Below are 20880 nucleotides of genomic sequence, written 5' to 3' on the forward strand. Positions count from 1 at the left end.
CTAATTTTCCTATTTTTTGTAGAGATGGGGTTTCACTATGTTGCCCAGGCTGGCCTTGAACTCCTGGGCTCAAGCGATCCCCCACCTCAGCCTCCTGAAGAGCTGGGATTACAGGCATAAGGCAAGAGGGGCATTTCTTTCATAGTTAGATCTCCATTTTTGGAGATGTATTGCAATTCTGAGGGATGGTGTTGTTGGCTTTCACCTTGAAGAAATCGATTCCAAAATTGAGTTATGGAGAATGATACGATAGAGTGCCTTCAAAACTGACCTAGGTGCCAGGCACAGTGGCTCACATCTGTAATCCCAGCACTTTGGGAGGCCAAGGTGGGCAGATTACTTGAGAACAGGAGTTCAAGACCAACCTGGCCAACATGATGAAACCCTGTCTCTACTAAAAAAAAAAAAAAAAAAATCAAAAAAACCCAAAAAAAACACAATTAGCCACGTGTGATGGTGCACGCCTGTAATCCCAGCTACTCAGGTGGCTGAGGCACAAGAATCGCTTGAACCCAGGAGATGGAGATTGCAGTGAGCTGAGATTGCGCCACTGCACTCCAACCTGGGTAAGACAGGGAGACTCTGTGTCAAAAAAAAAAAAAAAAAAAAAAAAAAGGAAATACAACCTTAAAAGGAGACTGGTGTGTTACTTTAATTTGGATTTTTCTGTTTCAGTTTATCACCTCCAGCTAGGAAACAGACTGCAGTCCAACGTAAGTACAGTGCACAGAATCTCTGTGTGTGCATAGTGGCCTCCCCTTACAGGGTCAAATTTGGCCTTTGGCCTTAATCCCAAAGTATTTGTGTATGCTTTTTGTTCCTTGGCAAATAAATGAGGAAATAATTAGCCAACATTGGAAAGGTATTGTCCTAACAATGTCCCTTTAATATTTCTTAGGAAAGTTATGGTGACCCACTAAAATATCCTTGCTCAATGTCTGTTCAGTTGAATTTAATAACATATCTTGCTAATGTTTGCATGTCTATGAAATGTGACTACGCGGAATTAATGAAAATTAACTATAAAATCCAAGGCTTCTAATTTTAAACTTATCTTGGCTCATCACATATATTTACACTAGATTTTATACTGTCTTCATTTGTTTTTTTTTGTCTGTTTGTTTGTTTTGAGACAGAGTCTTGCTCTGTCAGCTGGGCTGGAGTACAGTAGTGTGATCTCGGCTCACTGAAACGTCCAACTCCCGGGTTCAAGCAATTCTGCCTCAGCCTCTGAGAAGCCAGGATTACAAGTGTGCACCACCATGCCTGGCTATTTTTTTTTTATTCTTAGTAGAGACGGGGTTTCACCATGTTGGCCAGACTGGTCTCGAACTCCTGACCTCAGGTGATCCACCCGCCTCAGCCTCCCAAAGTGTTGGGATTACGGGAGTGAGCCACCGTGCCCGGCCTCACAAATGCTTTTGTCCAACACTGCAGGTATTTCCCAACAAATGGGCTCATCCCTTCCAGTCTAGCACCTCACTCAACCCCAAACCTGATGGTTCTCTCACTTCCGAAAGTGGGGGCTGCCACACCCCAGTCTAGAACGCTATCTGACCTCTTTGTGCAGCACCCTGGATGTACGAAGGATCTCTGGCTCAGAGGCTTCTGGAAGGTGTGCTGCTCCCACTTACTCTGTGTTCTGATAGACGCCCACCGAGATGTTCAGCCCCTCCAGCTCTTCCTTGAGCATCTGCAGGTCTGAGTTGACGAAGCTCAGCTCCAGCCGCACTTGCTCCCGCACCTTTGAGTTTGTGGCCACTCTGTTCAAAGAGAAGAGGGAGAGAAGTGCCCTCAGCCAGGTATCCTGGCTTCTAGGTGAGCAGACCCAATCCCCAGTCCCTGCAGGGAGGATCAGGGCACGGCTTGCAGAGGAGGGCCAGGAGTGTCGGTTAAGGTATCCCAGGGACACAGGGCACCTGCCCAGCTTGCAGCACACCTGCCAGTACGTGGAGGTGGGGACACAGGCAATGACACTGTGAGCTGCAGACATGAACTCTATGACATCCTGCAAACACTCAGTCTTGAGAAGAGAAAACAAAACTGCTCCCAGCCATGCCCTAAAATACCATAAGATACCCACTTGAAAAGAAATGAATGATTCCAGCCGGGCATGGTGGCTCGCGTCTGTAATCCCAGCACTCTGGGAGGCCGAGGCAGGTGGATCAGCTGAGGTCAGGAGTTCGAGACCAGCCTGGCCAACATATAGTGAAACTCTGTCTCTACTAAAAAATACAAAAACTAGCTGGGTGTGGTGGCGCACGCCTGTAGTCCCAGCTATGCAGAAGGCTGAGGCTTGAACCTGGGAGATAGGGGTTGCAGTGAGCTGAGATTATGCCACTGCACTCCAGCCTGGACAACAGAGCAAGGCTCCCTCTCAAAAAAAAAAAAAAAAAAAAAAAAAAAAGAATGAATGATTCCTTTCGGTGGGAGAAATCACAATACATAAATAAATAAACATAAAATTTGTTTTAAAAAAAGAAAGAAATGGATGATTATAGCTGGGCATGGTGGTGCATGCCTATAGTCCCAGGCAGGAGGATTGCTTGAGTCCCAGGAGGTTGATACTGCAGTGAGCTATGATCACACCACCGCAATCCAGCCTGGGTGACAGAGCAAGACACTGTCTCTAAAAACTAAAATAAGATAAAATGAAATAAAATATAAAAATATATAAGATAGAAAGTAAAATAAAATAAATGAATGAGACAATGAAGGGAGAGGTAATGCTTCCCAATTCATTCTGTAAGACTAGTATTAGCAATCCAAGCCTAGCAACATATAAATAGGATTGTACACCATAACTAAGTGGGATTTATCCCAGGAATGCAAGGTTGGTTTAACATCTGAAAATCAATATAATATAATATAATATATTAACAGAATAAAGGACAAAAAAACACATGGTGACTTCAACAGATACTGAAAACACTGTGACAAAATCCATCACAGATTCATAATAAAAATTCTCAACAAAGTAGGAATAAAAGAGAATTTATGAAATCTGATAAAAGACACCTATAAAAACCCACAGTTAACATCACACTTAGTGGTGAATGACTGCTTTCCTCTTCTCACCAGGAACAAGGCAAAGATGCCCACTTTTGCTATTTCTAATCAATGAGGCAAATAAATAAGTTAAAGGCATCCAGATTAGAAAGGAAGAAATAAAACTGTCTTTATTTACAGATGGCACTATCTTAAATATAGAAAATCCTAAGGCATCCATAAAACAAATATTAGTACTAATAAATTTAGCAAGGTCACAGGGTATAATCAATATACAAAAATCAATTCTTTTTTTTTTTTTTCTCTAGACAGGGTATCAGTCTGTCACCTAGGCTGGAGTGCAATGTCACCATTATGGCTTACTACAGCCTCAACCTCCCAGGCTGAAGCCATCCTCCAGCCTCAGCCTCCCAAGGAGCTGGGACTACAGGTGCACACCACCACGCTGGCTAATTTTTGTGTTTCTTTGTAGAGATGGAGCCTCACTATGTTGCCCAGGCTGGCCCAGAAATCCTGGGCTCAAGCAATCTTCCTGCCTCAGCCTCCCAAAGTGCTGAGATTACAGGCATGAGCCACTGTGCCTGGCCAATTCTATTTCTGTATCCTAGCAATGAACAATCTTGAAATTGAGAAAACCATTCCATTCACAATAGCATCAAAAAGAATAAAATACTCAGGAATAAACAAAAGAATCACAAGACATGTAAACTGAAAACTACAAAACAATGCTGAGATATATTAAAAGAAGAGCTATTCTATGTTTATGGATGGGAAGGCTCATTATTGTCAAGATATCAAGCCTCCTTAGTTGGTACATTCATTCGATGCAACCTCAATCAAAATCCCACTAACCTTTTTAATAGAAATCGGCAAGCTGATCCTAAAATTCATATGGAAATGCAAAAAAAACCTACAATAGGCAAAATAATTTTGAAAAATAAGAACAGAGTTGGAAGACAATTGATTTTAAAATTTACTAAAAAGCTGGGCTGGGCATAGTGGCTCACGTCTGTAATCCTAGCATTTTGGGAGGTTGAGGTGGGTAGATCACCTGAGGTCAGGAGTTCGAGACCAGCCTGGTCAACACGGTGAAACCCCATCTCTACTAAAAATACAAAAAATTAGCTGGGAGTGGTGGCGGACACCTATAATCCCAGCTACTCAGGAGCCTGATGCAGGAGAATCACTTGAACCCAGAAGGCAGAGGTTGCAGTGAGCCAAGATCGCGCCACCGCACTCCAGCCTGGGCAACAAGAGCAAAACTCCATCCCCAAAAAAAAAATTAAAAATAAACTTACTAAGAAGCCATAGTCATCAAGATAGCATGGTACTGACATAAAGATAGGCAATGAAACAGAATAAAAGTCCAGGAATAGGCCGGGTGTGGTAGCTCACGCCTGTAATCCCAGCACTTTGGGAGGCCGAGACGGACGGATCACGAGGTCAGGAGATCGAGACCATCCTGGCTGACACAGTGAAACCCTGTCTCTACTAAAAATGCAAAAAATTAGCCGGGCATGGTGGTGGGCACCTGTAGTCCCAGCTACTCGGGGGGCTGAGGCAGGAGAATGGCGTGAACCCTGGAGGCGGAGCTTGCAGTGAGCTGAGATAGCACCACTGCACTCCAGCCTGGGCAAAAGAGCGAGACTCCGTCTCAAAAAAAAAAAAAAAAAAAAAAAGAAGAAGAGTCCAGGAATAAATGTTTACATTTATGTAGTAAATCTTTACAATTGATTTTGAACAAAAGTGCCAAATCAATTCAATGTGGAAAAGATTATTGTTTCAACAAATAGCGCTAAAGCAGGTTGACATCCACAGGTACGTCAGGGTCCCTAAAACCACCCCCAAGTTCAGTGTTAATCTAGGAGGACTTGCAAAAGCCATGGCTATGGTTTACGACAGCAAAAGACACAAAGCATAATGAGCAAAGGGAAAGGCACATGGGGTGAAATTGGGAGGAGGCCAGGCCCAGGCTTCTAGGGGTCCTCTCCCAGTGGAATCCCACAGACCGTGCTTAACTCCCCTAGCAAGGAGTTGTGACAACACACGTAAAATGCCATCTACCAGGGAAGCTCAGAGACTCCGTGTCCAGGGTTTTTACTGGGGGCTGATAGCATAGGCACCTCTGCCTAGCATGCTCCAAAATTCTGGATTCCCAGAAGGAAGGCAAGTGGTTCCACATAAACCATACCATTTGTACAAACAGTTCAGGCACAGTGAGTCAATCTTATCAGTCTGGGAATGGTGAGAACACTTGTAAAATCGAAGTCTCCGCCCTCACCACGTGTGACAACACTCTTCCTCTTGTGGCCCTGGAAGTCCACACACATGCACATTTGGACTGCCCCAGAAAATAAGATACTGGAGGCTCAGCTTGGTGAATTTCATCAATTTAGAGATGTTTGTGTGTGTATGGCTATGGCACCAGTAAGAAATACATTTTAGGCCAGGTGCAGTGGCTCACATCTGTAATCCCAGCACTTTGGGAGGCCGAGGCACGCGGATCACTTGAGGCCAAGAATTCGAGATCAGTCTGGGCCACATGGTAAAACCCCGTCTCTATTAAAAAGACAAAAATTAGCCAGGCATAGTGGCACATGCCTGTAGTCCCAGCTACTCAGGAGGCTGAGGTATGAGAATCGCTTGAACCCGGGAGGTGGAGGTTGCAGTGAGCTGAGATCGCACCACTGCACTCCAGCCTGGGTGACAGAGCAAGACTCCATCACGAAAAAAAGAAAAAAGAAATACATTTTATTTTACAACTCAGTACATGCATGCACACACACACACAGACACATGCCCCTGCAACAAAAGTCTCACAGAAGTCATAGGCGTGATCCACTCCAGCATAGTCTAGTCTACTCTAATAACTTCTTTTTAAAACACAATTATGTTTGCAACCCTCCAATTCTCTGATTATCTGACACCAACTGGGTATCCAACAATTCAATTCGATTCTGACCCCAGCTCCCAGGTTAAGCACATACTCCACAGAGTAGGGGCTTGGTCCCACAAGGCTGCCCCCATTTTAGGGACCAGTCACACATCCTGGGAGAGAGGGGGATACTTGTGCTTCTGACTGATGAGCTGTCAATCAAGGGTTCCCACTGCCACCTCCTCAGGTTTGGTAATTCACCAGAAAGACTCCCAGAACATAGGAAAGCACCTGATGGACCAGTACTGGTTTATGTTATTCAATTCAGGAACAGCCAATTGGAAGAGGTGTACACGGCAAGTTATGGTGGGAGAGGGGCAGGGCTTCCATGCTCACTCCAGACACCTCAATGCGTTCACCAACCCAGAAGCTCCCTGAACCTCATCGTTCAGAATTTTATTCTATTCTATTCTATTCTATTCTATTCTATTCTATTCTATTCTATTCTATTCTATTCTATTCTATTTTATTCTATTATTTTTGGGAGAGGGTCTTGTTTTGTCACCCAGGCTGGAGTGCAGTGGCACGATCATGGCTTACTGCAGCCTCGCCCTCCAGGGCTCAAATGATCCTCCCACCTCAGACTCCCAAGTAGCTGGGACTACAGGCATGCACCACCACACCCGGCTAATTTTTGTATTTTTTCACCATGTTGCCCAGTCCAGTCTCCAACTCCTGGGCTCAAGCAATCCGCCCGCCTCAGGCTTCCAAAGTGCTGGGATTACAGGCGTAAGCCACGACGCCCAGCCTTACTTTATTTTTTTGTATAGATGGTGTCTTGCTATATTCCCTAGGCTGGTCTCCAACTCCTGGGCTCCTGGGCTTGAGTGATCCTCCCTCACCCTCCTGAGTAGCTGGAACTACAGATATGCACCATTGCGCCTGGCTAACGTAGGTTTTTTGTGGGTGTGTGTGAGATGGAGTCGCCCAGGCTGGAGTGCAGTGGCGTGATCTTGGCTCACTGCATGCTCCGCCTCCCGGGTTCCAGTGATTCTCCTGCCTCAGCCTCCCGAGTAGCTGGGACAGTGATTCTCCTGCCTCAGCCTCCTGAGTAGCTGGGACTACAGGCGCCCGCCACCACGCCCGGCTAATTTATTGGATTTTTAGTAGAGAGGGGTTTCACCATGTTAGCCAGGATGGTCTTGATCTCCTGACCTCGTGATCCACCTGTCTCAGCCTCCCAAAGTGCTGGGATTACAGGCGTGAGCCACCGGGCCCGGTCTTTTTTTTTTTTTTTTTTTTTTTTTTTTGAGGCAGAGTCTCACTCTTTCCCCGGGGCTGGAATGCAGTGGTGCGATCTCAGCTCACTGCAACCTCCACCTCCCAGGTTCAAGCAATTCTCCTGCCTCAGGCTCCCGAGTAGCTGGGATTACAGGAGCCTGTCACCATACCCAGCTAATTTTTGTATTTTTAGTAGAGACGGGGTTTCACCATGTTGGCCTGGTCTCCACCTCCTGACCTCAGGTGATCCACCCACCTCGGCCTCCCGAAGTGCTGGGATTATAGGCGTGAGCCACCGTGACCAGCCTAATGCAGGGTTTATGGAGGCTTCATTACGTATAGATGATTAAATCATTGTCCACTGGTGACTGAGCTCGATCTCCAGCCTCTCTCCCTTCTCCAGAGGTGGTGTAGGGAGGAGCTGAAATTTCCAGCCCTCTCACCATGGCTCGTGCTTTCTGGGGATCAGCATCCATGCTAAAGCCTCCCACCAAGAGTGATCTCATTAGCATACAAAAGATACTTTTATCACTCAGGAGCTCTGTGCCAGGAACACAGGAACAGGACAAAGACCAAATATTTATCTTTTATTATGCCACAGCAACGCACTGAATTGATGTCATTACACACCACAGGTCACAATCTGCAGCTTGTAAAACCTGTGCTACAAAGAGCTTATTGAGAAAACGACTGATCCTGTAGCTGATAATGTTCACAAGGATTGGGGTGGGGGCGGAATCCTCCCATCCCTCAGTATCAGGAATGGGTTCATTTCTTCTTACAAATTGGATTCCTTTTGTCTAGTGAATATAAAATGTGTTCCAAATATATTCCCTTCCTCCTATTGCCTGCCAGGAAGCTCAGAGACAAACCATGGCTCACATTTCACAAAGTATATAGGACTTTGTGGCATGCACTAGCCTTACCTCCAGCTAAATCTCTCCTTTATTCTTCTTTCTCTTGCCTTCATATCTTCATTCACTCCTGATTTAATCTTACATGTTGTATGAATATGTTAAGGTACTTCAAATCTACTTTAAAATGAGGGAAGATAAATAATTATAATTCAATTATAATTCCTAGAGGACAAGCCTTCTTTCTCTTGGTATTTTTTTCCTAGAATCTGGCATAGCCCTTTCCACATCATGGGGGCGCTGAACAAATTTTAGTTCATGGAAGAACAAATGACAGAGTGAAGACTACTCCCTCTAGGCAGTGAGGGAGCTGATTGGTGCTTAGTACCACAGTAGGTTCGACTTAAATGTAAAAACTAAGGCTGGGCACAGAGGTTCACACCTGTAATCCCAGCACTCTGGGAGGCCAAGGTGGACAGGTCAACTGAGGTCAGGAATTCAAGATCAGCCCGGCCAACATGGTGAAACCCCATCTCTACTAAAAATACAAAAATTATCTGGGCATGGGGGCACACGCCTGTACTCTCAGCTACTCGGGAGGCTGAGGCAGGAGAATCACTTGAACCTGGGAAGCGGAGATTGCAGTGAGCAGTGATCACGCCACTGCACTCCAGCCTGGCGACAGAGCGAGTCTCCATCTCAAAAAAAATAAAAATTAAAATAGGCCGGGCACAGTGGCTCACACCTATAATACTAGCACTTTGGGAGGCCGAGGTGGGCAAATCACCTGAGGTCAGGAGTTGGAGACCAGCCTGACCAACGTGGAGAAATCTCGTCTCTATTGAAAATACAAAATTAGCCGGGCATGGTGGCAGGCACTTGTAATCCCAGCTACTTGGAAGGCTGAGGCAGGAGACTCGCTTGAACCTGGGAGGCGCAGGTTGCGGTGAGCCGAGATCGCGCCATTGCACTCCAGCCTGGGCAACAAGAGCGAAACTCCGTCTCAAAAAAGAAAAAATAAAATAAAATAAAAATAAATAAAAACTGAGACCCTAAGAACCCCACCAAAATCCCTAGAGAGCTTCCACGTAATGCCAACTCTTTATTTTTCCACCTTTATATATAAATTTGCCATGTCTCCCCCCTCCCAGCTTGGCAAAACATTTTTTTTTTTAATTTTAGTTTTTTTTTTAATAGAGTCAGGGGTCTAAACATATTGCCCAGGCTGGTCTCAAACTGCTAAGACAAAGCAATCCTCTTGCCTCATCCTCCCAAAGTGCTAGGATTATAGGTGTGAGCCATCGCGCCCGGCCTGGCAACAATTTTTGATTTAAGATTTGCCACAAGGCCAGGCGCGGTGGCTCACGCCTGTAACCCCAGCACTTGGGGAGGCCAAGGCGGGCGGATCACGAGGTCTGGAGTTTGAGACCAGACTGGCCAACACAGTGAAACCCCGTCTCTACTAAAAATACAAAAGTTGGCCGGGCACGGTGGCTCATGCCTATAATCCCAGCACTTTGGGAGGCCGAGGTGGGCAGATCACGAGGTCAGGAGATCAAGACCATCCTGGCTAACACAGTGAAACCCTGTCTCTACTAAAAATACAAAAAAATTAGCTGTGTGTGGTGGTGGGCGCCTGTAGTCCCAACTACTCAGAAGGCTGAGGCAGAAGAATGGCGTGAACCTGGGAGGCAGAGCTTGCAGTGAACAGAGATCGTGCTACTGCACTCCAGGCTGGGTGACAGAGCGAGACTCCGTCTCAAAAAAAAAAAAAAAAAAAATACAAAAGTTAGCTGGGCATGGTGGCACACCCCTGTAGTCCCAGCTACTCAGGAGGCTGAGGCAGGAGAATCGCTTGAACCTGGGAGGCGGAGGCTGTGGTGAGCCAAGATCATCACACCACTGCACTCCAGCTTGGGCAACAGAGCGAGACTCCATCTCAAAAAAAAAAAAAAAAAAAAAGATTTACAAGAAAGCCAGGTGAAGTGGGTCATTCCTATGATCCTAGTGCTTTGAGAGGCTGAGGCAGGAGGATTGCTTGAGGCTAGGAGTTCAAGAGCAGCCGAAGCAACATAGTGAGACCCTGTCTCTAAAACAAATATGTTTTTTATTTTAGTTTTTATTTTTGAGATGGAGTATTTTTGAGATGGAGTCTTGCTCTGTCACCCACGCTGGAGTGCAGTGGTACGATCTTGGCTCACTGCAACCTCCACCTTCAGGTTCAAGTGATTCTCCTGCCTCAGCCTCCCGAGTAGCTGGAGTTACAGTGTGTGCCACCACACCCAGCTAATTTTTTGTATTTTTACTAGAGATGGGGTTTCACCCTGTAGGCCAGGCTAGTCTTGAACTCCTGACCTCAAGTGATCCACCTGCCTCTGCCTCCCAAAGTGCTGGGATTACAGGCGTGAGCCACCACACCCAGCCAATTTTTTTATTTTTAGTAAAGACAGGGTGTCACCATGTTGCCCAGGCTGGTTTTAAACTCCTGGCCTCAAGTGATTCTTGAGGATCGGCCTCCCAAAGTGCTGGGATTACAGGCTTGAGCCACCACACCTGGCCTAAACATTTTTTTTAAATACATTTCCAACAAATCAATGAGCTGCCCTTAAGATGTAGACCTCTTTAGGTCGGTCACTTTGAAACTGTTGGCAGCCAGGTGGGGTCTCAGGGTTGGTTTCTGTAATGCTGACCTTTGGTGCAACCATGATTCAGAAATCAACCCTGGCGTCTGAGCTTCGTTGCTAGCACAGGTGTAGGTCAGAGGCGTTCGAAGGACAGCGACTCCATTTTGAGTGAGGGCTGGAAAAAGAGGCTGAGACTTGCTGGGCTGCATTCTCAGAAAATTAGCCATTCCTAGCCTCTAAATGTTTACAGTAAAGGGAACAAATTAATAATGTTTTCTAAAACAGACCCAGACCTGGGAGTGTCCAGATATCCCGATATCTGGAGAACAAAGGCATTCCTCAATTTTGCTTTAAAGATAATAATATCGGGCCGGGCGCCGTGGCTCACGCCTATAATCCCAGCACTTTGGGAGGCCGAGGTGGGCAGACCACGAGGTCAGGAGATATAGACCATCCTTGGCTAACACGGTGAAAACCTATCTCTACTAAAAATACAAAAAAATTAGCTGTGTGTGGTGGCGGGCACCTGTAGTCCCAGCTACTCGGCAAGCTGAGGCAGGAGAATGGCATGAACCCGGGAGGCAGAGATCAGGCCACTGCACTCCAGCCTGGGTGAAAGAGCCAGACTCCATCTCAAAAAAAAAAAAAAATTAAAAAAAAGATAATATCGATCCCTGCAAAATATAGTAAGTAAGAAAATTATTATTATTATTTTTTTTTTTGGTGACGGGAGTCTTGCTGTGTTGCCCAGGCTGGAGTGCAGTGGCACAATCTTGGGAGGCTGAGGCAGGAGGATTACTTGAAGCCAGGAGTTCAACACCAGCCTGGGCAATATAGGGAGACCCCCATCTCTACAGAAAATTTGAAAATGAAAATTAGCTGGGAATGGTGGTATACGTGTATAGTCCCAGCTGCTTAGGAGGCTAAGGCAGGAGGATCACTTGAGCCCAGGAGTTTGGGTCTGCAGTGGGCTAGTGAGAGGTGACAGCATGCTGGCAGTCCTCACAGCCCTCGCTTGCTCTTGGTGCCTCCTCTGCCTGGGCTCCCACTTTGGCGACACTTGAGGAGCCCTTCAGCCCGCCGCTGCACTGTGGGAGCCCCTTTCTGGGCTGGCCAAGGCCCGAGCCGGCTCCCTCAACTTCTGGGGAGGTGTGGAGGGAGAGGCGCGGGCGGGAACCAGGGCTGCCCGCGGTGCTTGCGGGCTAGCGCGAGTTCCGGGTGGGCGTGGGCTGGACGGGCCCCGCACTAGGAGCCGACGTCCGGCCCGCTGGCCCCGGGCAGTGAGGGGCTTAGCACCTGGGCCAGCAGCTGCTGTGCTCAATTTCTCGCCTGGCCTTAGCTGCCTTCCCGTGGGGCAGGGCTCAGCACCTGTAGCCCGCCATGCCTGAGCCTCCCCCCAACCCTCCGTGGGCTCCTGTGTAGCCCGAGCCTCCCCAACGAGCGCCGCCCCCTGCTCCACGGCACCCAGTCCTATCGACCGACCACCCAAGGGCTGACGAGTGCGGGCGCAGGGCGCCAGACTGGCAGGCAGCTCCACCTGCGGCCCTGGTGTGGGATCCACTGGGTGAAGCCAGCTGGGCTCCTGAGTCTGGTGGGGACGTGGAGAACCTTTATGTCTAGCTAAGGGATTGTAAATACACCGATCGGTACTCTGTATCTAGCTCAAGGTTTGTAAACACACCAATCAGCACCCTGTGTCTAGCTCAGGGTTTGTGAATGCACCAATCAACACTGTATCTAGCTACTCTGGTGGTGACTTGGAGAACCTTTGTGTTGACAATCTGTATCTAGCTCATCTGGTGGGGACATGGAGAACCTTTGTGTCTAGCTCAGGGATTGTAAATGCACCAATCAGCACCCTGTCAAAACAGACCACTGGGCTCTACCAATCAGCAGGATGTGGGTGGGGCCAGATAAGAGAATAAAAGCAGGCTGCCTGAGCCAGCAGTAGCAATCTGCTCTGGTCCCTTTCCACACTGTGGAAGCTTTGTTCTTTCACTCTTTGCAATAAATCTTGCTGCTGCTCACTCTTTGGGTCCACACTGCCTTTATGAGCTGTAACACTCACTGCGAAGGTCTGCAGCTTCACTCCTGAAGCCAGCGAGACCACAAACCCACCGGGAGGAAGGAACAACTCCAGACGAGCCGCCTTAAGAGCTGTAACACTCACCGCAGAGGTCTGCAGCTTCACTCCTGAGCCAGCGAGACCACAAACCCACCAGAAGGAAGAAACTCCAAACACATCCGAACATCAGAGGGAACAAACTCCAGACACGCCGCATTTAAGCACTGTAACACTCACCGCGAGGGTCCGTCGCTTCATTCTTGAAGTCAGTGAGACCAAGAACCCACCAATTCCAGACACACTAGGATTGCACTGCTACACTCCAGTGTGGGCAACAGAGTGAGACCTCCTCTCAAAAAATAAATAAATAGGCATGGTGGCTCACACCTGTCATCGCAGCACTCTGGGAGGCCTAGGCACAAGGATTGCTTGAGCCCTGGAGTTTGAGACCAGCCTGAGCATCATAGGGAGACCCAGTCTCTACAAAAAAAATTTTAAAATTAGCCGAATGCCAGTCAGGTGTGGTGGCTCATGTCTGTAATCCCAGCACTTTCGGAGGCCGAGTGGGCGGATCACTTGAGGTCAGGAGTTTGAGAACAGCCTGGACAACATGGTGAACCCCCTCTCTATTAAAAATACAAAAATTAGCTGGGCATGGTGGTGCGTGCCTGTAATCTCAGCTACTAGGGAGGCTGAGGCAGGAGAATCGCTTGAACCCAGGAGGCAACAGAGCGAGACTCCATCTCAAAAAAAAAAAAAATTAGCCTAGTATGGTGGTACACACCTGTGGAGGCTGAGGCGGGAGGACAGCTTGAGCCCAGAAGGTTGAGGCTGCAGTAAGCAGTGATCATACCACTGAACTCCAGGTTGAGCAACACAGCAAGACCCTGCCTCAAAATGAATAAATATAAAAATTTTATTTATTTATTATTTATGTATTTATTTATTTTGAGACAGAGTCTCGCTCTGTCACCCAGGCTGGAGTGCAATGGCATGATTGCAGCTCACTACAACCTCTGTCCCCCTGGTTCAAGCAATTCTCCTGCCTCAGCCTCCCAAGTAGCTGGGATTACAGGCGCACACCACCACACCCAGCTAATTTTCTTTTCTTTTTGTTAAGAGACAGGGTCTCACTCTGTCACCTAGGCTGGAGTGCAATGGCGTGATCTCGGCTCACTGCAACCTCGAACTCCTGGGCTCAGGGGATTCTCCAGCCTCAACCTCCCGAGTAGCTGGGATTACAGATGTGTGCCACCACGCGTGGCTAATTTTTGTATTTTTAGTAGAGACAAGGTTTAACCATGTTGACCAGGCTGGCCTCAAACTCCTGACCTCAAATGATTTGCCCGCTTCAGCCTCCCAAAGTGCTGTGATTACAGACTTGAGCCACCACGCCTGGTCTAAAAAGTTTTTTTTTAAAGTAATACATGTGTATGTTGCATTCTGTCCCCATTTGTTTTAGTGTAATTATTTTTCTCCCAAGTCTTTTAATAAAACTATCTTTCCAGGAATAAGCACCACATTGACATAGTGACTTGCCGCAGCTTCAGCGACCTTATTAGAGCAGCTTAGCCTTAGTCCATCTGATCCCAAATCCCGCTCTGCCAGGGTTTCAGGAGGCTGGAGCGAGGACTGTCCCATCCCCTGCTGAGGTGGCTGATCAGCCAGACCGGCAGGACATCTGCTCCCAGCCTGTCTCTCGATGGAGGAAGGTGGGCCTTGATGTTGATGTCAGCCCCAAAGGCTATGGAGGGCCTGCAAACCCCACCACAGACACACACCAGCCCTCCCACAACTGACGGTGTGAGCTGTCATCAACCTCAAGTCACTCTCATGACAGCCAAAGCCACCTCACGTCACTCCTGACCCAGAATTTCATCACCCCCGTCCAGAGGTCACAAACTAAACTGAAGGCCTGAGGGACTTGTTCACCTGGCTCTCAGGATGTTACTATCCCCCCTCTGAAACGAGTCCCCAAAACTTAAAAATTCAACAATCGGCCAGGCACAGTGGGTCATGCCTGTAATCCCAGCACTTTGGGAGGCTGAGGCAGGCAGATCACTTGAGGTCAGGAGTTTGAGATCAGCCTGGCCAACATGGCAAAACCTCGTCTCTACTAAAAATACAAAAATTAGCTGGGCATGATGGCGCATGCTTGTAGTCCCAGCTACTCAGGAGGCTGAGGCAGGAGAATCACATGAACCTGGGAGGCAGAGGTTGCAGTGAGCTAAGATCACGCCACTGCACTCCAGCCTGGGTGACAGAGCAAGACTCTGTCTCAAAAAGAAAAAAAAAAATTCAACAATCAGATTAAAAACAAAAAAAAATTCCTAACTTCTCCTGGAAAAAAAAAAAAATTAGAAGATACAGCAACTCTGGCCCTACCCTCCATGAGGCAAACTGCAGTTGCCTCATCCAGACAGGGCATATGCTGTGCACTTCACCACAGTCCCCACCACTCCCTATTGTCTCACAGCACAGAATCCAGCCCCATTCACTCATTTAAAGCCCACCTGATCCCTGTAAACCTCGGAGCAGGTCACTTCTGATCTAGCCCAACAACTCTCAGCACAACAGGGGAACCTGAAGCCCAGAGAGGTTAAATGACCTGCTCTTGTTCAAAGAATCAAAGAACTAGTTAGCTAAAACTAGTTAAAACTAGGCAACCTGCCTTTTTTTTTTTTTTTTGAGACGGAGTCTTGCTCTGTGGCCCTGGCTGGAGTGCAGTAGCGCGATCTCAGCTCACTGCAAGCACCGCCTCCCGGGTTCACGCCATTCTCCTGCCTCAGCCTCCCGAGTAGCTGGGATTACGGGCACGTGCCACCACACCCGGCTAATTTTTTTATTTTTAGTTTTAGAGATGGGGTTTCACCATGTTGGCCAGGATGGTCTCGATCTCTTGACCTTGTGATCCGCCCGCCTCGGCCTCCCAAAATGCTGGAATTACAGAAGTGAGCCACAGTGCTCACCGGCCCTGCTTTAAATTTCACAAGGACTGCCTCAATTTCAGATAAACTTCATCATATTTCTACCCTAGCTTTTCTCAAGGGAGGGAAGCTGGGAGAAGACAGAATATTGTCTCTGGTTGGCCTAAATGAAAAAGTACGGTCAGGCATGGTGGCTTACACCTGTAATTCCAGCACTTTGGGAGGCTGAGGCAGGCAGATCACCTGAGGTCAGGAGTTCCAGACCAGCCTGGCCAACACCGTGAAACCCTGTCTTACTAAAAGTATAAAATTTAGCCAGGCATGGTGGCACATGCCTATAATCCCAGCTACTCGGGAGGCTGAGGCACAAGAATCACTTGAATCCAGGAGGTGGAGGTTGCGCAGGTGAGCTGGTATCTCGACACTGCACTCCATCCTGGGAGACAGAATGAGACTCTGTCTCAAAAAAAACAAACCTGAAAAAAGTGCATTTGAAATATTTGATGGCTTCCTAAAAAAACTCCAGGAAGCTCATGGACTCCCAGCTGGAATGGATCAGAGAAGGGGAAGACTTTGAAGGATCATAAAATCTGGTTTTTCAAGTGCCTGCCTAGCCACGATACCCTCTGACAGTCCTCAGATAAGGGCTTAGCACCCCCATTTCCATTCCTGCATTTCTGGGGACACCTCCAAACATCCCCCACCCCTATTCCAACAGATCTACCTTCCTTTGGGGGCTGCGGTAGGAAACCTGGGAACCAGAAGACAAACAGAAGGAAAGCAGGGCCTAATTTACAACTGAAACCACCCATGGCCTGCAGAGACAGCCACGTAATGGGTCGCCCAGGGACACTGAGGGGCCAGAGCGGAGCTTGGCAAAATGCCCTATTTGTTTTCGGGAAACCGTTGGTGCTTGTTGAGTCAGATTAATAAATACCTTCAGGGTTTCCTCTGACAACATTCTCCAGCAAGGGGTACTTTGAACCTTTAGGCCACTGTGAGAATCATTAACAACCCCCCACTCCTGCCCCTGCCAACCCAACCACTGCCAGTTTAACAATGAGCTTGAGTCAGGCTCGGGCCTCAGAAAGGGTGACTGCTGGTGTCGTTAAGAGAACAAGGCACACAAAACTGCCCTAGTTCCTGCCTGAGAAAGTCCAAGTTCCCTGCTCACAGGGGACTCTCTGACCACCCTCTGTCTCTAAGGCTGGCCATCCTGGGCCAACCTCTATGATATTCAGAGTTCATTATTCCCTAGAAAACATCACTTCCCTAGGTGATCTGATTTGTTTACTTGTCTATAAAAGTCTCCTCCCATCCTCCAACAAGAGAAATCACAAAAGCAGAGCCTCGCCTGATCTTCAGGCACCTCAACTGTGCCTGCCACTTAACAGGTGCTCAATAGCCAGGCACAGGGGCTCACTCCTGAAATCCCAGCACTCTGGGAGGCTGAGGCAGGAGGATCACTTGAGGCCAAGACTTTGAGACCAGCCTGTGCAACACGGTGAAACCCTGTCTCTACTAAAACTTTAAAAAATTCAATTAGCCAGGTGTGCTGGCACGTGCCTATAGTCCCAGCTATTTGGGAGGCTGAGGCAGGAGAACCACTTGAACATGGGAGGCAGAGGTTGCAGTGAGCCAAGATTGCGCCATTGCATTCCAGCCTGGGCAACAAGAGTGAAACTCCGTCTCAAAAAAAAAAAATGGTGCTCAATGAATCCATGAATAGGTAAATCAATTGTTGTCCACTCCTAGGAAAGCCATACAGCATCAAGGCTGCCCACCTGCCCCCTTGGCCACAGAGCAGGCCTGTCCAAGGGTCAACCAGAACCCTAGGCCACAAAACATACCACAGCCTTCCCAGCACATGACAGGGAGTCCCAAAATCGGGGGCTTCTCTCACGTCACACAGACGACATGAGTTGCTCTCTGCTATGGGAGTGGACAATTCCCATGTCCAGACTTGTCTTGGGATAGGGACACTGCTTGACTTTTTAAAAGCCAAAACACTACAGTATTTTTCCCAGCCTCCTCCAGTAACAACCTGCTTTGCACCCAGTTGCAAAAGGAGCTGGAGAAGAGATTCCCAGACAAACTTCCCACCCAGGACCTCAAGTCATCAGGTATTCCGTGAGTAACAAAAGCAACACAGGCCAGGCACAGTGGCTCATGTTTGTAATCCCAGCACTCTGGGAGACCAAGGCAGGAGGATCACTTGAGGACAACAGTTCGAGAACAACCTGGGCAACACAGCAAGACCCTGTCTCTACAAATAATTTTTAAAAAATCAGTCGGGCATTGGCCAGGCACAGTGGCTCACGCCTGTAATCCCAGCACTTTGGGAGGCTGAGGCGGGTGGATCACAAGGTCAGGAGTTCGAGACCAGCCTGGCCAAGATGGTGAAACCTCGTCTCTACTAAAAATACAAAAATGAGCCGGGCACGGTGGCGGGCACCTGTAATCCCAGCTACTGAGGAGGCTGAGGCAGGAGAATCACTTGAACCTGGGAAGCAGAAGTTGCAGTGAGCCAAGATCACGCCACTGCACTCTAGCCTGGGTGACAGAGCAAGACTCCGTCTCAAAAAAAAAAAAAATTAGTCGGGCATGGTGGTGCATGCCTGTGGTCCCAGCTACTCAGTAGGCTGTTAGGAGGATTGCTTGAAGAGCCCAGGAGGTTGGGGGCTACAGTGAGCTGTGATTGCACATTGCACTCCAGCCTGGGCAACAAGAGCGAAACTCCATCTGAAAAAAAAGAAAAAAGGTGGCATGGCGCCAGACGCGGTAGCTCGCGCCTGTAATTCCAGCACTTTGCGAGGTGGAGGCAGACGGATCACTTGAGGCCAGGAGTTCAAGACCAGGCTGGCCAACATGGTGAAACCCCGTCTCTACTAAAAAGACAAAAAATTAGCCAAGCATGGTGGTGCATGCCTGTGGTCCCAGCTACTGGGGAGGCTGAGGCAGGAGAATCGCTTGAACCCAGGAGACACAGGTTGCAGTGAGCCGAGATCACGCCACTGCACTCTAGCCTGGGCGACAGAGCAAGACTGTCTCCAAACAAACAAAAAACAAGGCGGCACGGGGCTAACCATGGTCTCCAGTAGAACTCTGAAGGAAGAAGAAACTCTGCATTCTTTGTAAACAGAAGGAAGCTGGCACATTGTCTTTTGTTGCATTTCGTTGCCTGGAGAGGGTCTAGACACAGGTAAGGCTTCTCTGAGTTCTATGCTGGATAAGTAACTGTTTTACCACGAGAGCATACTAATAAGTGCCTTAGATCACGGGGGTGTACTGAGCCCTCTCATTAGCAAGGTGGACACTGGCAATAGAAATATCCCCTCTCCTTCCTTTCTGCTTTTCTTTCCTTTATATATTCAATAAACATTTACCAAGCAAATTCTGCACCAGGCATAGTGTCAGGCAGTGGAGAAAACAGACAAGTCCCAGAGAAAGCCAGAAAACAAACCTCGAGACAAAAATTGGGCTTCCCATCAAGATGGCTGACTGAATTGAAGCCAAACGCCACACCATCTGCATCTATCTCCCACCCACCCAATCCCCAAACACACAAACAGGCGGGGTAAAATATCTGTTTTCAACATAACCAAGCTATAGGCAAGAAAGGGGTGACTCCAGATGCCAGAAATGAGGAGGAAACCCAAAGCTGAAACCAAGAGCCTGGCCTGGGAGTTTAGGGAACAGATGACTAGGACTCAGGAGAGGCAGGGAAGCCAGAAGACACCTACTTCAGAAGGTTTTCTGCTCCGGTCCTCATCCGCACGGCTTTCAGGATCTGCTGATTCAAAGCAGCTCTTTGATTCTGCAATTTACTCCGGCCGGTTTGTGCAAGGGGATTACAGCCCTGAGGAAAAATAAGAGATGCCCCTTCAGAGGTCGGCCACTCTAAAAATGATGACAGGGTTTAATATAATGGAAAATGTTTAACTTTAAAAATAATCTTTTCTGAACAAAGCATCTACATAGAAAATATTGAAAAGTATAAAGAAAAGTCGCTCATAACAACACAATTGCAAAACAGCCACTGTGAATTGGTCTTTCCTTCTCATCTATTTTATTTATGTAATTTATTTTGGAGACAAGGTCTGAGCTAGGCACTGTGGCTCATGCCTGTAATCCCAGAACTTTGGAAGGCCAAGGCGGGTGGATCACCTGAAGTCAGGAGTTCAAGACCAGCCTGGCCAACATGGTGAAACCCTGTTTCTACTAAAAATACAAAAAATTAACCAGGTGTGGTGGTGGGCGCCTATAATCCCAGCTACTCAGGAGGCTGAGGCACAAGAATCGCTTGAACCTGGGTGGTGAAGGTTGCAGTGAGCCGAGATTATGCCACTGCACTCCAGCCTCGGCAACCAAAGTGAGACACTGTCTCAAAAATAAATTAATTAATTAAAGACATATCTCTAGGGCAGAGTTATAAGATCAAACCTTTTAGGGCTACCCATGGGCCAGCCCAATCATCCTCCAGGACAGAAAGGCACCCACACCCTTGTGACCGCTTTCCCCCTCACTGTTACTGAGTATCTACTTTTTTTTTTTTTTTTTTTTTTTTTTTGGAGACGGAGTCTCGCTGCGTGCCTAGGATGCAGTGCAGTGGCGCGATCTCGGCTCACTGCAATCTCCGACTCCTGGGTTCAAGTGATTCTCATGCCTCAGCTTTCCAAGTAGCTGGGACTACAGGTGCATGTCACCATGTCCAGGTAATTTTTGTATTTTTAGTAGACACAGGGTTTTGCCATGTTGCCCAGGCTCGTCTTGAACTCTTGACTTCAAGTGATCCACCTGCCTTGGCCTCCCCAAAGGGCTGGGATGGCAGGTGTGAGCCACTGCGCCTGGCCTACTTTTTTTATTTAGTAACAGCTTTATGGAGATATAATCCATATACCATACGTTTTGCCCTTTTAAAATAAACAATTCATTGGTTTTTAGTATATTCAGGAGTTACAGAACCATCAATGCTATCTGATTTTTTTTTTTTAGATGGAGTCTTGTTGTGTCATCCAGGCTGCAGTGCAGTGGCACAATCTCGGCTCACTGCAACCTCTGCCTCCCAGGTTCAAGTGATTCTCCTGCCTCAGCCTCCCGAGTAGCTGGAATTACAGGTGCCCACCACCACGCCTGGCTAATTTTTGTATTTTTAGTAGAGACAGGGTTTCGCCATGTTGGCCAGGCTGGTCCTGAACTCCTAACCTCAAGTGATCTGCCTACCTCAGCCCCCCAAAGTGCTGGG

At 47.9% G+C, this 20880-nt stretch overlaps 1 protein-coding gene across 1 annotated transcript in view; it reads right to left on the reverse strand.

The window, feature by feature from the left end:
• RHPN2 (rhophilin Rho GTPase binding protein 2) overlaps positions 1 to 20880 on the reverse strand; it is an 87188-nt gene that overhangs the window by 46668 nt on the left and 19640 nt on the right. The window contains exons 2-3 of the mRNA XM_054673830.2: positions 19379 to 19494; positions 1635 to 1763 (exon numbers count right to left, since the gene is read on the reverse strand). Coding sequence (XP_054529805.1) covers positions 1635 to 1763; positions 19379 to 19494 — 245 coding nt within the window. The remainder of the gene's footprint in view (positions 1 to 1634; positions 1764 to 19378; positions 19495 to 20880) is intronic.

Source organism: Pan troglodytes, chromosome 20 (assembly GCF_028858775.2).
Source record: "Pan troglodytes isolate AG18354 chromosome 20, NHGRI_mPanTro3-v2.0_pri, whole genome shotgun sequence".
Taxonomy (NCBI): Eukaryota; Metazoa; Chordata; class Mammalia; order Primates; family Hominidae; genus Pan; species Pan troglodytes.